The 21,126-nt window shown below is 40.6% G+C and overlaps 1 protein-coding gene across 1 annotated transcript in view; it reads left to right on the top strand.

Annotated features, from left to right (window-relative positions):
* The window catches only part of HSD17B4 (hydroxysteroid 17-beta dehydrogenase 4), an 89,133-nt gene that overhangs the window by 42,686 nt on the left and 25,321 nt on the right, over window positions 1–21,126 (top strand). Inside the window, exons 11-17 of the mRNA XM_045794867.2 lie at window positions 822–950; window positions 3,202–3,305; window positions 4,828–5,064; window positions 7,835–7,886; window positions 10,247–10,318; window positions 12,231–12,334; window positions 15,373–15,438. Coding sequence (XP_045650823.2) covers window positions 822–950; window positions 3,202–3,305; window positions 4,828–5,064; window positions 7,835–7,886; window positions 10,247–10,318; window positions 12,231–12,334; window positions 15,373–15,438 — 764 coding nt within the window. The remainder of the gene's footprint in view (window positions 1–821; window positions 951–3,201; window positions 3,306–4,827; window positions 5,065–7,834; window positions 7,887–10,246; window positions 10,319–12,230; window positions 12,335–15,372; window positions 15,439–21,126) is intronic.

The following is a 21,126-nucleotide window of genomic DNA, read 5'->3' as shown; positions in this document are numbered from 1 at the left end:
TACTCAATGTAAGTGTCTCAGGATATCCATTTAAGAAAAAAAATCAGTTGTTGAAATAAAAACTTTTTCTGGGACTTTCTCAATAGGGAAGCTCGAGAAGCAGGCTTTTCTGTCATTCCCTGAAACAGCTCTTCAGTTTAGTAATCGTCAAAGTCTGACCATTATGTTTAAATAAGGTTACTCGTGCCTATTTTATTCCCTGGGGTTTTTGAAAAGAAAACGGGATTAAAAATTCTGTTCATAGAACTTTTATAGCGATAATGATTTTTGTGCATCTGCCCTATTTTAGTTGACTTCCTGTGGAAAAGGAGCAAGAGCAAAGTGGGGCAACAGGGGAATTATTTGGGGCCATGTGCTGTACTGATTTGCTTATCTGGAGTCTTTGACCTATTATCACCACCTGTCCTCACTTTGCTGTTTAAACATAGCTCTATTCTGTTATCTTGAAGTATATTATCTGAGTGATCTGTGGTCATGAAGTCAGTCTTTTGGTGTGGTTATATATAATTTAAATTTTTCTGATTCAGCCTTACATTCTACCTTTAGTAGTGTCTGGCATCGGCAGAGGGGAGGGTTTTTCCCTTCAGCTTTAAATATTTATATATATTTTTTAATTCACATTACCCTAATGGGTTTGTTAGTTCAAGGAAAATACATTTAAAGGCTTGTAGTAAAACTCTTCAAATGTTCGAATCTATTTTTTCCCCCTGAATTCCCTGTCTCTTAAAGTTAAAGAAAAATCAAGGGGCTCAGATGAATTTTGCTTTCTGTGTCCCTCTTAAACTCTGTGCTCAGTGTCTTCGTTTCGTTTCTGTGACCAGTACGCTGGGAGCGGGCCCTTGGAGCCATTGTGAGACAGAAGAATCAGCCCATGACTCCCGAGGCCGTGAAGGCCAACTGGCAGAAGATCTGTGACTTCGAGAATGCCAGCAAGCCCCTGAGAATTCAAGGTAGAGTCCCGAGTCTGTTCACTCCTGGCTGGGGAGCCAGCGGCAGCAGAATGCTCTCTGCTCTTACGGAATTGTCTTCTGCTTTGACTAGAGCACATTTTCTGTTCTGGTAGCTATTAGAACTCTTCAGATTTAAGGTATGTATGTCAACCCGCCTGGCAGTTTTTCTGGTTTCTTGTAATCTTATTTTTTTTGGTGGGTGTCCTGGTGAGGGATGGTAAAAGGTGTGCACCCTTTGTGCTCCTCAAGTCTACTCCCTGTCTGCCGGCTCCTTCCAGAGTCTTCTGTTACGTAGCCATATACTCCTCACCTCACTGGATTTTTCTCTATTGCCCTAAAAGTTCTAAGTCCCATTAGGCCAATTTTCTTTAGGCGTAGCTTTTTTCTGTCTAGTGAGTAGATTTTGCTTTGTTTCAGCACTTGGTCTTTGCCGCTGTTTCTCTGCCCTTCTCAAGTGCCCCTTCCTCCCTTCATCACCTCTGCTAACTCTAGTGCTTCTTTAGAAACCTAAGCTCAAGCCCGGATGTTCACCAAACCAGTCCCAGATATTTCGGGCTACGTTGATCTCTTTCTCAGCTCAACTGTGACCACGTAGCATCTCATCAGAGCTGCTTTGGTTTCCTAAGTATGTGGTTTCTTAGCTGCACAATATGTTCCTTCGGAGGCAGAGACCGTGTCTTGTACGCTCTGCTTTTGTATTTGGTGCCGAATTCAGAAAGGATTCAGTAAATGCTCGCACCATGAGTTATTGAGTTGTCTGTGGTCTGCCACAGCAGTGGGCGCCTGGTAAAAGTCACATTTTTTTCTAGTATAACTCACATGTGCATATAGTATATGATGTTTAAAGGACTTTTCTGGGAAAGATAATGATTCAGGGTTATTTCACAGACACATCTTTTTCTTTTTTTCTTCTAGTAATTTTGTATTCAGTGTTTGGTAGGAGAATATATCTGAAAAACGGACTATTCTGGGTTTTTTTTTTTTCCCTTCTTAATGACACCTCCCTGCCTGCTGGTACGCTCACTGACATTTTCATCGTGCTCTTTCTCAATCAGATGATAACATGATTGTTGTGTTGTTAATGGTAGCATTTGCTGTATTCCATATTTTGATGTTGGAGATAAATTTAGCCTGTGAATAGCAGTCACCCATTGATGAAAATGAATGAAAGGGAAAACAGGAAGAAGTATATTAAAAACTTTCCTCTCATGTCCAAGTTCCAATTTATTGCCTTAAAAGCATTATAAAGAAAAAGCTAACTAAAGGAATCATGTAATTATAAATGAAAAGAATACCTGTATTTGAAGTACAGTTAGAAGAAAAATCCCAGAATTTCTGTAGAACTGTTGTCATCTTACAAGTGACCCAACTAAGCCCCAGACAAATGCAGTGAGCGGCCCAAGCTTGCTCAGCGCCTGAGCCGAGTTAACTCGGCCTGCCTGGGTCTGGGTGCCATACTTTGCAGCCCGGAGCAAGGTGACTCTAAGTTACAAGTACTCCCTCCGGCCACAGTCTGTGTGGGGCGGGGAGGGGAGGATTCAGTGGCCCGAAGCCTCTTCACTAGTGTCACCGGGAACGGTGGCTGTCCCTGATCACATCGCATTCTGTGGTTTGCTTAGAGTTTTTGTCTGAGTTTGGAAGGAGGCCCATAGTGCTAAGGTTTATTGGAAAGGTCCCAGAGGCTTTGGAATCTTACAGCATGTGTGAATGCCCCATTAATCTCCTTTATTAACCTTTTTGACCCCAAAGCAGCAGCTTCTGAACCCTGTCTGGAATTTCTGGTCATAATGAAGGTTTTCCCTGGAAGAATTTTTTGTACTGTCTTCAGAGCTATCACTTGAGACATGGGGGGCTCAGGGGTAATCTTGGCATTGTTCCATCCTGAAGGAGGGGTGGTGGTGGCGAGAGAAGGGAAATGAGCTTGTCCTTCACCAAAAATTGCATGTCTCTGATCAAGGGTCCCGGTCTACGGAGTTGTAAAATCCGTCAGAGATGTTGCAAAGCCAGAACCTCCTTAGAATCATAATCCAGGAAGAGTATGCTGGACAGTGCCTTGCTCTCCATTGAAAACCCCCAGTGACCCTTGGTCTGTTTCAAAGTCTTTGACGATGTTTTCCTGTAATAGCTTGACCTCTCGTATTCAGTTCTGTGGCAGGCTTGCCCAGTGTTATAGGAGAGATTATCGAGCATGTCGTAGCTTTTCTTAGTCACATCTTTAACAAAACCATCATTGTTATTATTATTTTTTTAGAATCAATTGGCAGCATAATTGGAGTTCTAAGTAAAATAGATTCAGAGGGAGGCATTTCGACGAATAGTACGAGTCATGCAGCATCAGCAGCTCCATCGGCCTTTGTAAGTGGGGGAGAGAAGCCTATTCTTTTTCTGAAGAGTCTCTCTTTTCTTTTTCTTTCTCTCTCTTTTCTTTCATACAAAAAGTATTATTTTCCAAGCTACTAATTTATTGTTAAATAGGAAAGATAAGTGATGACAAAACTTTTCATAAAATAAGTACTGAATAGTTACAGAATTTGAATGAACATAAGGCTAAGATGTAGCCTTGTGTAACTTTTACTTCTTTTTTATTATTATTTGTTTATTTATTTATTTTTACTTTTACTTCTTTAATATAATTAGACAAGTGTCTCCCCCCCCCCACCTTTTTTGATACTATTGTTGATAAGCCTACTTTAGTTACTGTTTTTCTAGCTTTTTAGAAAAGGATATCTATTTAAGTGCCTCTTTGGAGCCTCCCCCCCCCCCCCCCCGGGAAAGCATTGATAGCTTGTATTTTGGAACTATTTCAACATGGCTGCAAAGAAAGAGCCTCCCCTTATGTCAGAAATTCTAACAGAACTGTGGTTATAGCTCGTGTGAAGTTTGCTGATTGACTGTCTCCCATATGTAGCCTTTCAACAAAAAATTGTAGAGCATAAATAGTAAGAAATAAATCATTTGATGCATTTGATTTTGGAGCTTTGTGACTCGGGGCAGACATAGTGATAAAGTTAACAATCTAATTTTAACCCTGAGACTATGATTGGGTTATAAATATGATTTTACTTTAGAATAGGGGTTGGCAAACTTTTTTGGGAGAGGGCCAGATAATAAATGTTTTCAGGCTTTATGGACCACATACTGTTTCTGTCACATATTCTTCCTGTTTTTCTTATTTTAACCCCTCCTTAAAAACGTAAAACCCATTCTCAGCACTCAGCCCTCGTTTGCTGACTCCTGTTTCAATGAACGTGATTGACAGTTGGACATTATTCTTTTTTAACCTGATATATACTTCACACGTTAGCTAGACGTATCATAACTAAGTAGAAAAATACAATATCAATGAGTCAGGGACATTCCTAGCAAGAAATGTAAGGTAAAATCACAATTTAACTAAAACCATTGTGAGGCAGTCTCATTTACAAGCATTATGCAGTGTTTTGCTCATCTCTTTACAGTGAATCTTATACAGTAGCGCTTATAGGGCAATTCACTATCCCTGTTTATGACAAATTCATAATAATTATTATTTTTTCTTATTTTTGAATTGCTAATAGTTGCCGAATTAATAGGGCTTCTCACCATCAGATAGAGGAAATTTGAAAATGATACATACTGTTAGTAAGAAGCAAACAATAAAAAAGCACTTATCTGTAAATGAAGTCCTTTTCTACACATTTTCTGATTGTTTTCTGTTAAAATAAAATATAATGAAGCAGTTAAGAGATGCCATGAATTTCACCGACATGGCATTCCGTTCAGATCTCTTTGAAAGCAAAATAGGTATGCAATCAGTTAATAGTTTTGAAAAAGTTAAAATGTTAAGTATTAGACAAAAATATCAGTGAAAAAATAATTTTCTACACCTCTCTCATAGGCTGAAATTATTGGCCATGAACTTCCTTCCTTTTCTTCTGCTTATACGGAACTGCAAACTATTATGTATGCCCTTGGCGTGGGGGCATCGGTCAAGGAACCGAAAGACATGAAATTCATATATGAAGGGAGCACCGATTTCTCCTGTTTGCCTACCTTTGGAGTTATTATAGCTCAGAAACCTATAACAGGTGGAGACTTACCACAGGTTCCTGGGCTTTCAGTCGACTTCGGAAAGGTATGTGTAATAAGAAACCTTTATTTTGCTTTTTTTGGTTTCTTTAAATAAGATTGATCTCTATCTCGTGTGTGTGTGTGTGTGTGTGTGTGTGTGCGTGCATGCATGCATGTGTGTACACACATGTGTATTAATAAAATTGGGGCGCTACATTCAGGAATAAAGACTTGGCATATCCTTTGATTTTTCTCTTTAAGCATAGAAGAGAAGAGAGTTAGTTGAAAGGGCAAGCCAAAAGAAGAAAACAGCAATTAGGTCCAGTCCCCCAACCGTGGCATAATGTTCTTAATTCTCTCTCTGCCATTTACTTGCTGTTCGACCAAGGGTAAAGTACTTCACTAAGCTTCAGTTTCCTTGTCTATAAAATGGGGGCGATAATTCTTACCTGCTGATACCGGTGAAGGAGCAAGCCAGGTGATGATCTAGGAAGAGGATTTGAGGCACAGAGAACAAACGTGGAAGGCCGTGAGGCGTTTGCATGCTTGGCTTGTTTTGGGAACAGCAAGGGGGCCAGTGTAGCTGTCGGAGGAGCCAGAAAGAGGGCCTTGTAGTCATTAGAAGGATTTCAGGCTTACCCTCTGATTAACACGGGAGGCGATTTGTAGTGCTTTGAACGGAGGAGTGATAGGATCTGCCTGTGTTCACTCACAGGCTCATTTCTGCTACTGTGTAGATTATATGGGAGCCCAGCCAAAGCAGAGAAGCCTGGTAGGAGTCTCTTCTGTAATTTAAGCAGAAGACTGGCTGTGAGGGAGAGGAAAAAGGAGTCAAGGATGAAGGTTTTTGTAGCTGGGATGATATATGTGCATCTGTGTCTCCGTAGATTATTTATAATTAATTATATATAACATATTTAGTAGGTATAGTAGCTACATACAACCTATTGTGTATGGTAAGATAGATCTATACAGTTACGTTAAGGTGGGGATGATGAGGAGGCGGTTTTGGACAGACTTGAGATTCTATTACTCATTCAAGTAGAGGTGTAAAATGGGCAGTTGAATCGAATCTGTGAGTCTCGAGTTCGGGGGAGAGGTCTCCCTGGGGTTCTTAGGCTTGCAGTGATGTGTAAAGACTCAAGACTAGATGAAAACCCGTAATGTCTGAGTATAAGCAGAGAAGAACCTGAGCTCAGGGACCCTGCAAGTGTTGAGAGGGTGAAGACATGGGGAAGAATTAGCAAGAGAGACTGAGAAGGAATGGCTGGTGAGGTATGAGCTCTGAGGAATATCAGGAGAATGTGGTATTTGAGAAGCAAAGTGAACCAGTTGTTTTTGGAAGAAAGGAGTGGAACAGCTGTGAGAAAGCTTTTGAGGTGGGGTAGATTTCATTTTTCTGGAGTGAGGTTTCCTGTACTGAGCCCAGGGATAAGTCTTGCATCATAGAACTATGATGGGGCGCCTGGGTGGCACAGCGGTTAAGCGTCTGCCTTCGGCTCAGGGCGTGATCCCGGCGTTATGGGATCGAGCCCCACATCAGGCTCCTCCGCTATGAGCCTGCTTCTTCCTCTCCCACTCCCCCTGCTTGTGTTCCCTCTCTCGCTGGCTGTCTCTATCTCTGTCAAATAAATAAATAAAATCTTTAAAAAAAAAAAAAAAGAACTATGAGCCCACTTCTCTTAGTAATTAGAGGACCCATTTCCTAGAGGGTCACTTAGCCTGTTGCTGCTCTGAATCTGTGAAAACTGCTTGTATTTGAGTATCTGATGAATTTGGGAGGGAGGCCAGAGATATGTACGAGGTCATTTGTTGTTTTAGTCCCTGTCCCACGGTCTTTGCTGCATCCAGTTCTGTTTGGATAATTGAAGTACAAACAAAGCAAATGTTTCAAAATTCTGCAGAATACTCCTTCAGAGTTGGAAGGAGTTGGAACAATCATAAATGGTGTTCAAAATCTGTTGCGGGCAAGAATGGCCATTTTGAATTGAAAGCCTCGCCTTCCCAGCTTCAAGCTTCCAGGCCACGTCATACAGTGGCCGTCCTGCATTTGTCCCAGTTGCTCCCTTCTGGGTTTGGAGGAAGACATGGAATTAAAGCTATCCCACGCCCGTGGGGTGTGCTCAGTTGAATATGTGGGTCAGGTTTTGTTTTTCCTGTCTTATTATTTTCCCACATATATTGGTGTATTCTTGTTTCCATCCATTGAGGTTAAGTGGCTATCAAGTTACCCAGTGTCCTTGGTATCTACTAATAGGTAATTTATAAGATATATTTTACAGATGTACATATATCTATGGCTATATCTATAGACATAATTTATAAGATATTACACCAAGGAAATGTTGACCATTATAGTTTTTATTTTGAACGTGGTTGTAAGGTTTACTTTTGTGTTTTAGTCAAATCATTTGTATGTGCGATTTAAAAGTACTTTACTCGCACTGGCCAATTTGTTCATTTTTATTCAACAGGTATTTATTAAATACCCAGTATGTTCCGGGCACAGTGATAAGTGCTGGAAATATAGCCTAGTTTAGTGTTTGCATTGGCAAACAATCCATAATTAGCAGCTAACAAAGATTTATGAATGTCAAGAAAGAACACAAAGATACCTTTTCTGCTTCAAAAGATCTGACAGTCTTTAGATTGGGGGACTGATTAATTTTGAATCATATGATTAAGAAGTAGAAACTAAACTGAGACAGATAGTTTGGGGAAAGTAGTCATGTGAGCATGTGGACGGTGGAATACCACTTTTGATTAGCGATATTCACAGCACAACCTGTGAGACAGGAAAGTCTGCTAATAAAATTTTGTTTACTCTGACATAGGCTCTCCACGGGGAGCAATACTTGGAGTTATATAAACCACTTCCCAGATCAGGTGAGTTTGTGATGCACTGACTTCTTAATCACACCCTCATTTTATTTCCTGACTAACCTTCCAAACTGTGTCATTGTGTTAAGCTGGCGTAGAGTGACTTAGATAAATCCTGTGGCAAGGTATTGGTGTGCATGTCAGCCACTGGAGTGGATTGATGTGAAGGAGTAGCTGTTTGGATGACTTTGAACTTTGTCCTTTAGCAGTCTAATTTAATAAACTACTTCAAAATAACTGACGGTTCATCTCCATTGATGTATGTGTTATTACCAACTGAGGAGAGTCTTTTCTAAGTATGTGTGCTCTAAACTTTGTGTTTAATCAGCTGTGATTCCTATGAATATGGCTTTCGATTCCTTTCTCAGGTATTTGTGTTGGTAGTGATTTTCATAAAGCAAACCACATTAAAAGATACAGACAGAATTTCTTGTGATTAACTTTTTCCTGCTTTCTTTCCTAAAAGTAAAAAAAAGTAAATAAAATCACATCTGCCTAAATAACGAATTTTCTTTTTCTCAGTAATATATTATTTGTTCAGTTAAGCTGCTTTTCTCATTCTTCCACTGTAATTTGACAGATTTGTTTTACTGCTCTAATGTCAGCATGTCGTCTAATTAAATGCTGACCATATAAGATAGTAAAATACAAAAAAAGTGTTTATCATTTCACATTATATAATGTAGAGGTCAGTAAGTAGCTAGACTCCTCCTATAATGTTTCCCCAAATCCTTTTATTTCACTAAACATTTAATGAGATTCTCATTGCTTAACCCGAATAGCTTTATTTCAGTGCTACAGCCTACGTTTTCTGTGAGGCGGTGCCCAGCGTGTGATGGCCGCCTTCATCAGGTGTTCGCTGGTCACCTGCCATGCGCAAGGCAGAGTTTTCAGTTTTAGATGAGTTTTCTAACCTGGCTACATACCGAAACAGCCTGTTACTACATTATATTATATTACCTGTTATTTTATTTCATTTTATTTTTATTTTTTTGCGGGGGGTGGGGGAAGAGAGAGAGAGTCTCAAGCAGGCTCCGTGCCCAGTGTGGAGCCTGACGTGGGGCTCGATCTCACGACCCTAAGATCAAGACCTGAGCTGAAATCAAGAGTCGGACACTTAACCGACTGGGCCACCCAGGTGCCCCTACTTGTTATTTAAAATAAAATACGGATTCTGGATCCCAACCACAGAGGTTTTGTGTGCGTGCATGTGTCGTGTGCGTTCGGTGTGGTGGTGGTGCCCGTGGCCAAGGGGGTCCCTCTGTGTTGTATGTGCAACCGACCTAACATGGGTTCACTTGGGAACTAGTGCTATGAGGAAAGCAGAAATGTATGAGATAGATTTCTGCCTTTAGGGGTTTTAAATCTGAAGAGAGAGAGAGATAGGCTTATACTCAAAGATGATTACAACAGGGGCGCCTGGATGGCTCAGTTAGTTGAGCATCCAGTTCTTGATTTCAGCTCAGGTCATGATCTCAGGGTCCTGGGATCGATCCCCGTGTCAGGCTCTCTGCTCAGCGGGGAGTCTGCTTGAGATTTCCTTTCCTCTCTCTCTGCCCCTCCCCTGCTTTTGCATTCACGCACTCTCTCTCAAAAATAAATAAATAAATCTTTAAAAAAATGGTTACAGCTGAAAAGAGATATGAATAGGAAGGTGTGTAAAATATTTCTCTCAATTTCTTGTACCTTCCTAGTCTCAAGAGATGTTTCTCATGAATTATTTTTCTTCAGTAGCTTCTGTACATTTTTTTTAAGTCGTGTTAAAGTTTATTGTCTAGTAAATACGAATATTCAAAGTCTGAGACACTTATGTTTTAGAACCTCTTTAAAGTGTAGAAAACCAAGGTATGACTGCTATTTATGATCTTCCCTTAAGACCTAGCAGGTGATGAGACATAGGGCCACAAGTATCAGGAGACTGAGGTCAGCATTGTCCGTGTCTCTTGGTGGCTCATTGGTTAGCTGCGGTGGTACTGTCAGAGGCTGAGTGACCCCTCCTTGGGGTAAAAAAAAAAAAAAAACAACACATTAGATTGAGTGCAAGAAACCCAACAGCAGCACTGTATTTTCCATCACGAATTAGCACATGTTCTAGTTCGGGATATGCTGGTCCCTAGATTTTCTGCGTATTAAGTTTGATATTTATTATGTTGCTACTTGTTGTTTCAAATGTAGTGACTTAGGTATTCTGTTTCTTTTTAATGTTGAATTATTCAGCATTATATTGAAAATTATTTCAAAGCGTAAGTTTGTAGTTTTGCTGAACTTATGGTGGAAATTATGTTACGTTCTCTCCTATCTGAATGTTATAACTTGATGGTCTTCAGAAGAGTCTATTTATTTATTTATTTTGCTTTTCATTTTAGGAAACTTAAAATGTGAAGCAGTCATTGCTGACATCGTAGATAAAGGATCCGGTTTAGTAATTTTTCTGGATGGTAACTCACTTCTGTTCTTCTCATAATATTGTTAGACTGATAGGCCTTGTGTGTAACTTAATGCTTCATCCTAGAAACTGATCAGTCCGTTTGTGTTCGGCTTCCAGTTTGGGAGAAAGCAAGATAAGCATTCTAAAAATTTAGAAGTTCTTAGAAAAGAAGTGAGGATGGGGAGAAAGAGTGGGTTGGGGTAGGGTGGGAAGACTGGGGCGTTTCCAACATAGGACCAAAGCACAGAGATGAGAGGTGTGGCTGGAATATAGAGCATGGTGGTGAACTCAGCTCACTGGAGTACAGACTTGGTGGGAAGGAACACATCAACAGCCATCGGTTAATAATCAGCCTGTACTGTAGACACTCTTGTCTTTGTTAGCTCTTTGGAACTTGGAATGTATTTGACCCCTGAGTCATTTTCATAAATGGTAGTTAGGTTCCTAACGTTGCGCATTCAAGCCTGTTGAACTCAAATGTGGCTTAAACACCGTAGCCACATTTTATTTGCTGTGGGGGAAAAAAGGTCACAGTAGTTTAATATGTGTTGAAATGCTAGTAATTAACATTGACTAAAGATAAACATTGCTTAAAGTTCATTTATTCCAGAGTTTAAGAAGATAAGAAATAGATCTTTGTCGTCCAAAAATTTGGAAATAAGTTGTAGTGGAAAGTTTAATATTGTGATAGTTGGAATATAGGCTTCATCATTTTTGTTCTAACTAGATAAATAGAAGGTTTTACTGTCTGTGCTGTTGAGGAACATGTGTTGTTTTTACTAAATCATATGCTGAGAACGTTTTTGATGCTCTTGAGTATTCTACTGCCTTGTTTGCCTTCGGTCGTAGAGTTTCATCGTATGTTCTCTCTCTTACTCTCTTTCTCGTCTTCCTCTTCCCTTTTTTGTTGTAGATTTTTGTGTTTGCTCATCATTCCTGAAGTTGGCCAACATTTGCCTTCAATTCTCCTAGTTTTCTTTTACTCTTCTCCCCATGCTTCCAAATATGTAACATATTTGGTTCTGCCATGACCTTAGCTTTCATGTTGACTCTTTCCTCTTTGACCCACTCCATTGACTTAACTACAGCTTGGGAATGGGTAATAATGTATTAGAATTTGTAGACAAAGTGTATATGAAATGAGATATCCAGTTTCCTGTGTAATGAAGAGAAAAATCTTACTTTAAACACAAATTGCCATGACCTTCTTTATTTTTTGTTGTAATTAGACTTTTCCGTAGTCTGCCATTCAAAGTCATATTTCCAGTTTTCTAGAGCTAGAGATACAAGATAGTACTCAAACTCTCTTTGGGAAATTAGTCAGTGGATAGAGGGACAGTTGTCCTACATTCATTCATTATTTACTCACTGATTTGCTCACTCGTGTCATATATTCATTAATTTACTCATTAATTTAATAAGTATTTATTAGGTGCCTTTTCAGTCCCAGGTACTATTCTGATTGCTGGGAATAGGATGGTGAGGAAAATGCCCATGATTCTGCCCTCCTGAAGCTTATACCTTTATTCTCACTATTTCTTTTATATTCCAGGCTCTTTTTGAGTCCTTTGGCAGAATGTGTGAATGTTTGAGAGTGTGGATACCTGCATTTCGTGGTGGGATTTTTGGAAATGTTTGAGATGGAGAGAGTTGAGATACGATAGGCACTTGGGGAGGTTTAAGAAGAGGTGAGAGAAACTGCTGTTTCACATTGAAGCGAGGATTTGCAAAGATGCGCTTCACTCTGCCGTCCAGGGACTGGTAGTGAATGAGTTAAAATCAGGCTTTGTAAACCAAACTTGGGCATCTTTCAGTAACTGGATTTTGTTTTCAAAACTTTTAAAGGAATCACTGATCCTATATTTGTTAACCAGTCATGTCTTTTCAGAGTAACTTTATTTTTTCTTTAATTTGCTTTTCAGTCTATTCTTACTTTGAGGAGGAACTCATATGCTACAATCAGTTCTCTGTTTTCGCTGTTGGCTCTGGAGGCATTGGTGGAAAACGGGTGTCAGACAAAGCCAAGGTAGGCTCTGGCCTTACAAGAAAATATATGGGTATTTAAGTGTCCCTATCTATATTTTGAATATACGTTTTGAATACACATATTACTATATGTGCAAACTACACATATTACCATATGTATAATTTCATAGAGTAGATCCTCAGTAATTCACACTTCTTTGAATCAGAGGATGTCCCTGGATTGGAAGTGCTGTTTCTGTGTGTATATTTTGACAGATAACACGTGTTATATATAGAAAAGTCTGGCTGATATAAATATAATGTACCTGAGATAACTATGGGAGTATTTTCACTTTCTCATATAAATTTTGTAGCACCCAGAAGTCTTTAGAAAAACCTAACACTTGCAAGTGATCTTTGTATAAAATAAAATTTCTATTCATTAAATGATAAGCACTTCTTTTATGTAAGACAAGTCTAGTACTCTTTAGTTCTCAAATTCTATCTAAAAACATTTTTTTCTAAAAATATTGTATAACTTGGATTTGACACTGATTTCATCTGGGCTTTACCTCTGATGTGTTTGAGGTAATAAGATTATACTATAATAAATATTCTGGAGTAAATGAAGTGTGCTTAAAGCAATGTGGAGAAATTGCTTCTGGAACCCTCTCCCCAGTGAAACCATGGTATTGTAACTGGTAAAAATGAAGACAAACATTTGAAGTGTCTGGAAATTGTCCTAAGGGCATATAGCAACTTAAGAAATGTTTGTTCAAGGAGATGTTTATCTTGATAAGAACAGTGAGAATCTCCTCTCTGCCTCATCCCCTGGCTCCGCATGGTGGAAGAGGTACTCCAGGCCTGTGACCCGTGTGCCCCAGCTCCCAGAATACGGCCACGCTGTCTTCCCAGAAGTAACTCACTGGTTTTTCTTACCCTGCCACCACCCCCGGCTTGTGTTGCTGAAGCTCCCTTTCAGGTTGAAGCAGCGTTATGGGATTCTTGTCCTCTCCCTGGCTCCCACTCACAGGGCGGAAGCTCTGCTCCACCCCTGGCAGGCTGAGAAGACATGGGCCCCACTCCCTCTTGCCCCAGCTTGCTCATAGGGTGAGGAGTTGATGCTGGAAGAGGAAAGCTGAGGAGACCAGTAGCTACGTGCCCTGCCCAACACCCCTTCTTGTAAAATGAGGATGTCACTTGGGGCTAAGTGGGCCCCTCTCCTTACCCCTCCCCCTACTGCAGTGGAGGAAAGGTTTTGCCCAGGGGGTAAGGCAGGCTGTCCTGATAAGAGATGGATGAAGTTCTTCAGAGGAAACTGACTCATTGTGGAACAGAGTATTTGGAAATTCAAAAGTGAGGATGCACACAGTAACTAGGTTACCTTAGTGATAAACAATCAAGAGGAGGCTGGTAGCTCCATGAGAGCAGGAAGCTAACAGCTCCCTCAATTAGAAGTTTACTGGAGAGAACCATGGAGAGAGAGCTAAGGAGAGCCCTCATGGGATCACTGCAAACCTCAAAGCCTGGCTTCAAAGACTAGCCCGGCGAAGAGACTTGACTTTGGAACAGTTTATGCCCCACAGCATTGTTGAAAGTAATAGAGCAATCATCTGACAATTAGTGGAGCCTAACAATTGGGTATGATGATAGCAAACGAGGCAGACAGTTGAACAGAGAGATCTGGGAGAGACAGTCCTGGAGAGCCCTGCTAACACCCCTGTGCTCCCAGGGTGACTGCATTCTTGCCTGAGGCTCACAGTGGGGGACGTGGACTTAGCTGAAGCAGTCGAGCCAAGGCGCTGCGCAAATAAACTGGTTAACAGTAACCACAAGCCTGCGGAGGGGAAAGGAGGCCAGTGTCCGGAATTGCTGTAACAGGTTATCTAAAATGTCCAGTCATCAACAAAAAATTACAAGACATGCAAGAAACAGGAGTACATGATCCAGAGATGAAAAGAAAACCAGAACAAAAAGGGCAATAGAAACTGCCTTTGAGAGGTCTTTGTAGACAGAGACTTCCAAGCAGCTATTCTAAACGTGTTTACAGAACTAGAGGAGAGCATGCTGAAGGAGGTCACGTGTGATGGCAGTGACTCCTCAGATAGAGAAGATCAATAGAGAGAAATTATGTAGCAGAACCAAACAGAAGTCCTGGAACTGAAAGTACAGTGAAGGAAGGGAAGAATTTTCTAGAGTGCTCAACAGATTTGAACTGTTAGAATAAGGAATCAGAAAGCTTGACGATCTGTCTCTCTTTGTCTATCTGTGTCTATCTACCTACCTACCTACCTACATCAGTCTCAAGAACAAAGAGAAAAAAGATGAGAAGAAAAAGAATGAGGAGCCTCTGGGAAATGTGGGTTACCTCAAGTATAGCAGTGTGTGTGTAGTGGGGGTACGAGCGGGAGAACAGAGAGGGAGAAACAGGCAAAATGATGGAGGGAATACTGGTTTTGATGAAGAACATTCTCCCACACATCCAAGAATCTCAGCCAAGTGAGAGATCCACACCCTTAGTAAAGTACATTTAAAGATGAAATCAGTTTAGGTGTGAGTTGTTTGTCTAATTCTTATAGTTATTGTCACCTTGTGCCCTGGGAAAGCAATCTTCACCTCTTTCTCCACTGTGCCCAGAGAACGGATCTGGTTGTATAATTCCTTTCATTAAACACGGTTAGTTTAGGGAAATCATCATACAGATGAGGCCAGCAGTTAGGAAATTTTTAATGTTGTCTCCTGGGGCGCCTGGGTGGCTCAGTCATTAAGCATCTGCCTTAGGCTCAGGGTGTGGTCCTGGAGTCCTGGGATTGAGCCCCACATTGGGCTCCTCCACTGGGAGCCTGCTTCTTCCTCTCCCACTCCCCTGGCTTGTGTTCCCTCTCTCACTGGCTGTCTCTCTCTCTCTCTGTCAAATAAATAAATAAAATCTTAAAAAAAAAAAAATTGTCTCCTGAGCAGGAATTATTTTTAAAAGCTTTTTCTCTAACTTGCCGATTTTATTACATTGGAACATGGCTGTTCCTCAAATCCCAGTTTGAGTAAAGAGAGTGACTATTACTGTGTCAGTATTTAACACGTGATGTTTTTTGATTTCAGGTAGCTGTACCCGTGCCTAATAGACCTCCCGATGCTGTCCGTAGTGATGCCACCTCGCTTAATCAGGTAAGATTGTATTTTTGAAAAGTGATAAAGCCCCTGTTTGCTTTGTTGGCAAGTGCTTACCGAGACTACGTAGCTCAGTAGTGAAGAATTTCACTAACACCTTAGCGAGCAGGATAAGAAAAACTAAAAGGCAAATTTTAGTCCCCCTTTTCTCTTTCCGGAAAGAAAATTGAGCTACGTTGCTGGCAAGCAGATTATTTTAGGCCTGTTGTAGTGGACAGGCAAAATAAACCATCTTAGGAAGGGTAGGTGGTTTAGTCTCTTTTGTTTGGCATAAATAATTTGTTTCCCGACGCAGGAGATAGAATGCCCTATCAGTAGACAGATTCTGTGAGCATGCGAAGATTGATTTCGGAAACAAAAGGTAACCATAAAGATGAGAAAGGCCATTTTGTTTGTGTGAGTCAGAGGACTAAGCACGCAGATACAGAACAGAATATATAAGCTCTGATGGTACTTTGGGAGGGAACATCAGTCAGGACAGCCAGTTATTTATAAGTTTATGTGGTTTTTGATGCTAACTTTGGTATGCTTGATACGAGAACTTCTGCAGGATTTATGTTTGCTGGCAAATAGAAATCTAATTACATGAGCCAGAAAGAATTAAGATTGGTACATATGTAATTGTATTTTTTTCTGCTCTATGGAATCAGGTGACGGAAAGAACAACACTTTTTTTCCCCTGAGATTAGTTTTTGCCTTTCACTGTTTTCCCCATCCCTGTTTCTTACCCATTTTTTAAGAATGCACCCATATTTATGTTCAATTAAAGCCTCATAATGACATTAATTTTAGTAAGGCACTGAAAGAACAGAAAAGGTTTGGTGGTTTCATGGTTCAGAAAACCCGGCAGTGCTGCTGTATTATTCTTGGGGTACTGAAATAATAAAAGGTATCTGCCGTAGATAAGAAAAGCTGAATAGTTTCCAAGGCTTGAATTTCTACACACACTAAGTCGAGAGAATTTTTTTCCTTGAACTCTTCTTCAGAGAAGTAGAACTTTTCATTAGTCTTCAGCAGAGTTGACTCTTTTGCTGGGTGATGAAGGGCAGTTTTTAAGTTAACAAATATTTTTTTGTCTAAATAACGGGCACCCATCATTTGACAGAGCATTTTGTCTCCTACGGTCATTTGAGAATACGATGAAAGCCACATTCTATTTCTTCAGAAACCATTTTTCATAAAACTTTGCATAAACTTCAAGGGAGTTAGGGCTGTTTTAAACTGAATCGGTTTTGTAGGAGCTACAGACCAAGTGGAAGAAATGTGATCTATGGTCAAGGAGATGAAAGGACACTTGGAGACTCAGGATGTAAATGTCGGGATAACTAGGGCACCCGTTCCAAGCACTGAATGATTCAGCGTGGGCTTTGAATCCATGCTAAGTGCTGTAGACTTTCCGAGAAGGGATGCTCATTAGGGAGTGATGTTCGGAAGGCTCTGGTAGGAAAGCTGGCACTCAGCTGAGCTAATGTGCTGTGTAGCTCTTCTCTCTGTACCAGAGACGTAGGGCTTGAGGTTTGGCCGGGCAAGGGGATAAGAAGCAACGAGAGCTAACTGTAAGAGAGAAGGAGAACGTGATGCTGTACCGGGGGGGAGATGGGAGCGACCCCATGAGACAGTAGTGGGAGATGGTTGTGGATGGGCGGACCCGGAAGGAGAAGTGGAAGTAAGGAAAAGATGATGCCATTGCAGCATCAGCTCCGTGCCAGGTGTTTACATTGAATCAGTAACTTTTCGGTAACTTTTAGCTCTACTCGTATCACTTCCGGGATAGGCTGTTTATCATGTCTGTAGGAGGATTTCTTCATCTTCCAACTGGTATGACATTACAGGTGTCCTTTGTAGTTTTTCATAAATAATAGGTAGAATGTGCATCCTTGGTAATCTAGAAAGGCTGAAGAATAAATCGATATTAGATGTCAGGCTTTACGGTTGGGGAGAATGAAAACAAATATCTAGTTTCCCCAGATACATATTTTATACCACTTATTCTAACAGGAGCTACTATTGTTATTAAATAAAGTTAGTCTTGGGTATATTGGTTATAGCATCCATTAAAATATTTTTTATTGAATTACCAGGTGTATTATAAAGTAGTACCTTTTTTGTTTGTTTTTTACTATGCTGCGTGTTGCCTGGGTGTTCCTTCTGCCTTTACTCACGTAGCTGTTCTCTGATGGTGGCTGGGCCGGGCTAGCAGGTCCAAGTCGGCATCTTTCATAAGTTTAGGGTCTTTGTGCTGACTTCTGCCCAGAGTGCCTCTAAACTCCGCAAGGGCTCTTTCTTCACGTGATGGCTCATCTTCCGGGGCCTTTTTCTATGGCCTTCAAGGGGACCCTGAACTCTGTTTAGATTTCTGGAGCTCTCTTCTGTGTAGCTTCCCCCTCTCTGTTGCAGTCACATTCCAGCCACACAGTTTCCCACTGCTCCGATCTTTAGCTCTTTAACTCGTTGAGATTGTTTTGCTCTGTTCGGCTCTCCCTTTTTGCCCGGCAGTCTGGAAAGTGTTGTCCGGCAAAGAGCTGTGATCTCTCGTTTGTGTCTCTTCTGTTAAGAAACACAAAACTGCTCACTCTTTGCAATGTCGAAGAACAAGGCCTCCCTCTGTCACGTAAAATTTGTCTTTTTCCTAGTTTTTGACAGTAGAACGGTACTCCGTCATGGCCAGAAGTGGAAGTCATAAACCTTTTCTTTGGTACACACCTTTTTATATGCCCTTCGTACCTCATCTGATTGCTTTTTACTCTGTGGTTTTCCAGTTTTTATCGTCTTTTGTTTTCTATGTGTTTCTATGTGTTAAAGAGCCTCTTTTATTTTCTTGTCTCTCTTCTCCCTATTCCCATTTTTTTGAGCTGCATTAATTTTACTTTTTCAGGACATTTAACATGTATGTATTCCTTTGCTCTCATCCCCATCTTTGTTTGAGTCTTATATTTGCGAATGATTCTATCAGTCCTTTTGCTAAGTGTTGCCCTGCCACCTTCATGTTGGATAAAGCTCCTCCTGTGGTAGGTTCCCCGAGAAGGGCTCATGTGTACAGTCTTCCTGTGGTTCCTGTTTATGTAAAACTGTTCTTCTATACTCTAGATGCTTGAAGAACAGCTTGCTTGGATATGAAGTCTTGAGTTTCTCAAAAACGGTGTTCCATCATTGCCTTGCTTTTGTATATGGCTTTTGAGAATTTTGATGCCAGCTAATTATCCTTCTCTAAGTTACTTGGTCTTTATCCTTGAAGCCCTTAGGATATTTTTCTTTATCTTTTTTTTTTTTTTTTTTTTGAGAGCCAGCGAGCAAATGAGTATGTGGGCAGTGGGGGAGGGCAGAGGGAGAGGGAGAGAGAATTCCAAGCAGTCTCCACACTCAGCGCAGAGCTTGATGTAGGGCTCTATCTCATGACCCCGAGATCATGACCTGAAATCAAGAGTCGGACGCTCAACTGATCGAGCCATCCAGGAGCCCCTATTTTTCTTTATCTTTAAAGCCTAATAGTTCTACTGGGCTCTGTCTCAGTGTTGCCTATTCCTGGTCAGTTTCCCCATGCCACTGGTAAGCCTTTTTAATAGGTATATTTACATCTTCTTTTCTTTTCCGCCAGTTTTCTAGGCTTATAATTTTAAATAGTAGTTCTCATTCATTATTTTGTTTTTCTTCTTTAAGTACTTCATTTTATGTGTGTTGGATCTTTTTCTGTCTTCTTTTAGCCACTTTGTCTCTGGTTTTTTACTTCTTTCTTGGTCTCATTTCTGTTCTCTTGGTTCTTTCCCTCCCTTTCTTTTATGTCCCTTATTAAATTTTGATCTGAATATGTTTTCCTCTAGGCATATTTCAATTTTTTTAAAAGATTTTATTTATTTGGGGGAGCAGAGTCAGAGGGAGAGAGAGAATCTCAAGCAGACTCCCCACTGAGTGCAGAGCCCCACATGGGGCTTGAACTCACAACCCTGAGATCATGACCTGAGCTGAAACCAAGAGTCGGATGCTTAACTGACTGAGCCACCCAGGAGCCCCTAGGCATCTTATAATTTGGTCTTCATTACTAACAGAATTTCCCCCCATCCCTTTCTTTCCTGAGTTCAGGTCTATCTTATTTCATTCCTTCATGTTTTTCGTCCATATGATGTTCTTAGTTTTTGAGTTTTAGATTCATGGTGTTTGTTTCATATTCCCACATGCTTGAGGGTTGTGTTATAGTTTTCTTCCATTTGGTCGTTGTTTTGTTTGGGGAAATTTCATTTATTATAATGTTTTGGTTCTTACTTCCTCTTTTAGTCTTATAGTAGCTTTCCACAGATAGGAGGCTGCTTACTGTTTGCAGTTTGTGGGTAAGATTGGTAGTTTGTGATGGTTTACAAGGTCATCTCGTTAAAGAATTCAGGATTGCCCACTTCTGTCAATGTGGCAAAGTTTGTTTTCTTTAAGAGGTGGATTTTTGGAGTGGGACATTGTCGGGAGCTGTTTTATTAAAATCATTTTTTTTAGTTCTCTTTATCTTAAATTTCCTGTCTTGCTGCTTTTTTCCTACATAATCCAGTCTTGAAAGGGGACTTCTTTGTTTTATCCTCTTCTCCCCCAGAAATGTTGCCTTTCTGGACTGCCACTTGGAGGCCTATAGACTTCTCATTCTTTTCTTTGTAGTCAGTGCTCTCATCTTTCAGGATTCTCTTCAGTACTTTCCTTTTTCCTTAAGGGGAACTTTCTGGAAGTGATTTTTCTTTCTTTTCTTCTCCTCTCTTCCACACTCTTCTGCGCTCCCTTCTTACCCCTGCTGCTCTCTCCAGTGGCTTTGAGAGGGTGCTCAGAATACCTTCTGAATACCAGGAATACCAGCTCCGCTAGAAATCAGTGCTTATTTTTCTGCTTATAGTGAAGTGAAGTTCGCGGTGTTCTCCGTCTCCGGTTACACTGTCTGTAGGCTTGGCGTCTGTGCAGTTTTATTTGTTCTCCGTTTTGATCTGGATGCTTTTTTGGAGCATGTGAGGATCTGGCAAGTACACATTTCTGAGCCTTTTGATTTAGCATTCAGTTTAACTTCGTGATACAGTTTTTAAAAATAAAATCAAGAACAAATTTACTGATAGGTCAAAGATCGTCCCACTCACACATGATACACAAGTAAGGCAATTTATAGCTGTTTTTCTTAGTTGTGTGTATACGGGTAAGTTTGTGAGTTTTAGTGATTTTTGTATCTAGACAGAGACAAAACAAAAAACAAGATTTTAGCTTTCCTTCTGAATACTGAAATATGAATGTCGGTCAGAATACTCAGAAAGTATGGGGCGCCTGGGTAGCGCAGTCGTTAAGCGTCTGCCTTCGGCTCAGGGCGTGATCCCGGCGTTCTGGGATCGAGCCCCACATCGGGCTCCTCCGCTGGGAGCCTGCTTCCTCTCTCCCATTCCCCTGCTGTGTTCCCTCTCTCGCTGGCTGTCTCTCTGTCACATAAGTAAATAAAAAAATCTTAAAAAAAAAAAAAAAAAGAATACTCAGAAAGTAAGCCTTGACGGTGTTCCTTATTATTTGGAAAACGGTTATTTTGCATTTATGATTGAATTTAGTTAAACATCCAATCCCTTGACTTTAATCATATCTCGTGATGGCTCTGTTCTGTCTTTGCTTTCTCTGCCGTCTGTCAGAGGCAATATTGTCATTGAAAGAATAGAAAAATGTTCATATTCCTTTAATAGGATT

Source organism: Ursus americanus, chromosome 5 (genome assembly GCF_024610735.1).
Source record: "Ursus americanus isolate L20-20 chromosome 5, mUrsAme1.1.p, whole genome shotgun sequence".
NCBI lineage: Eukaryota > Metazoa > Chordata > Mammalia > Carnivora > Ursidae > Ursus > Ursus americanus.
This window is presented reverse-complemented; position numbering and strand designations above follow the sequence as displayed.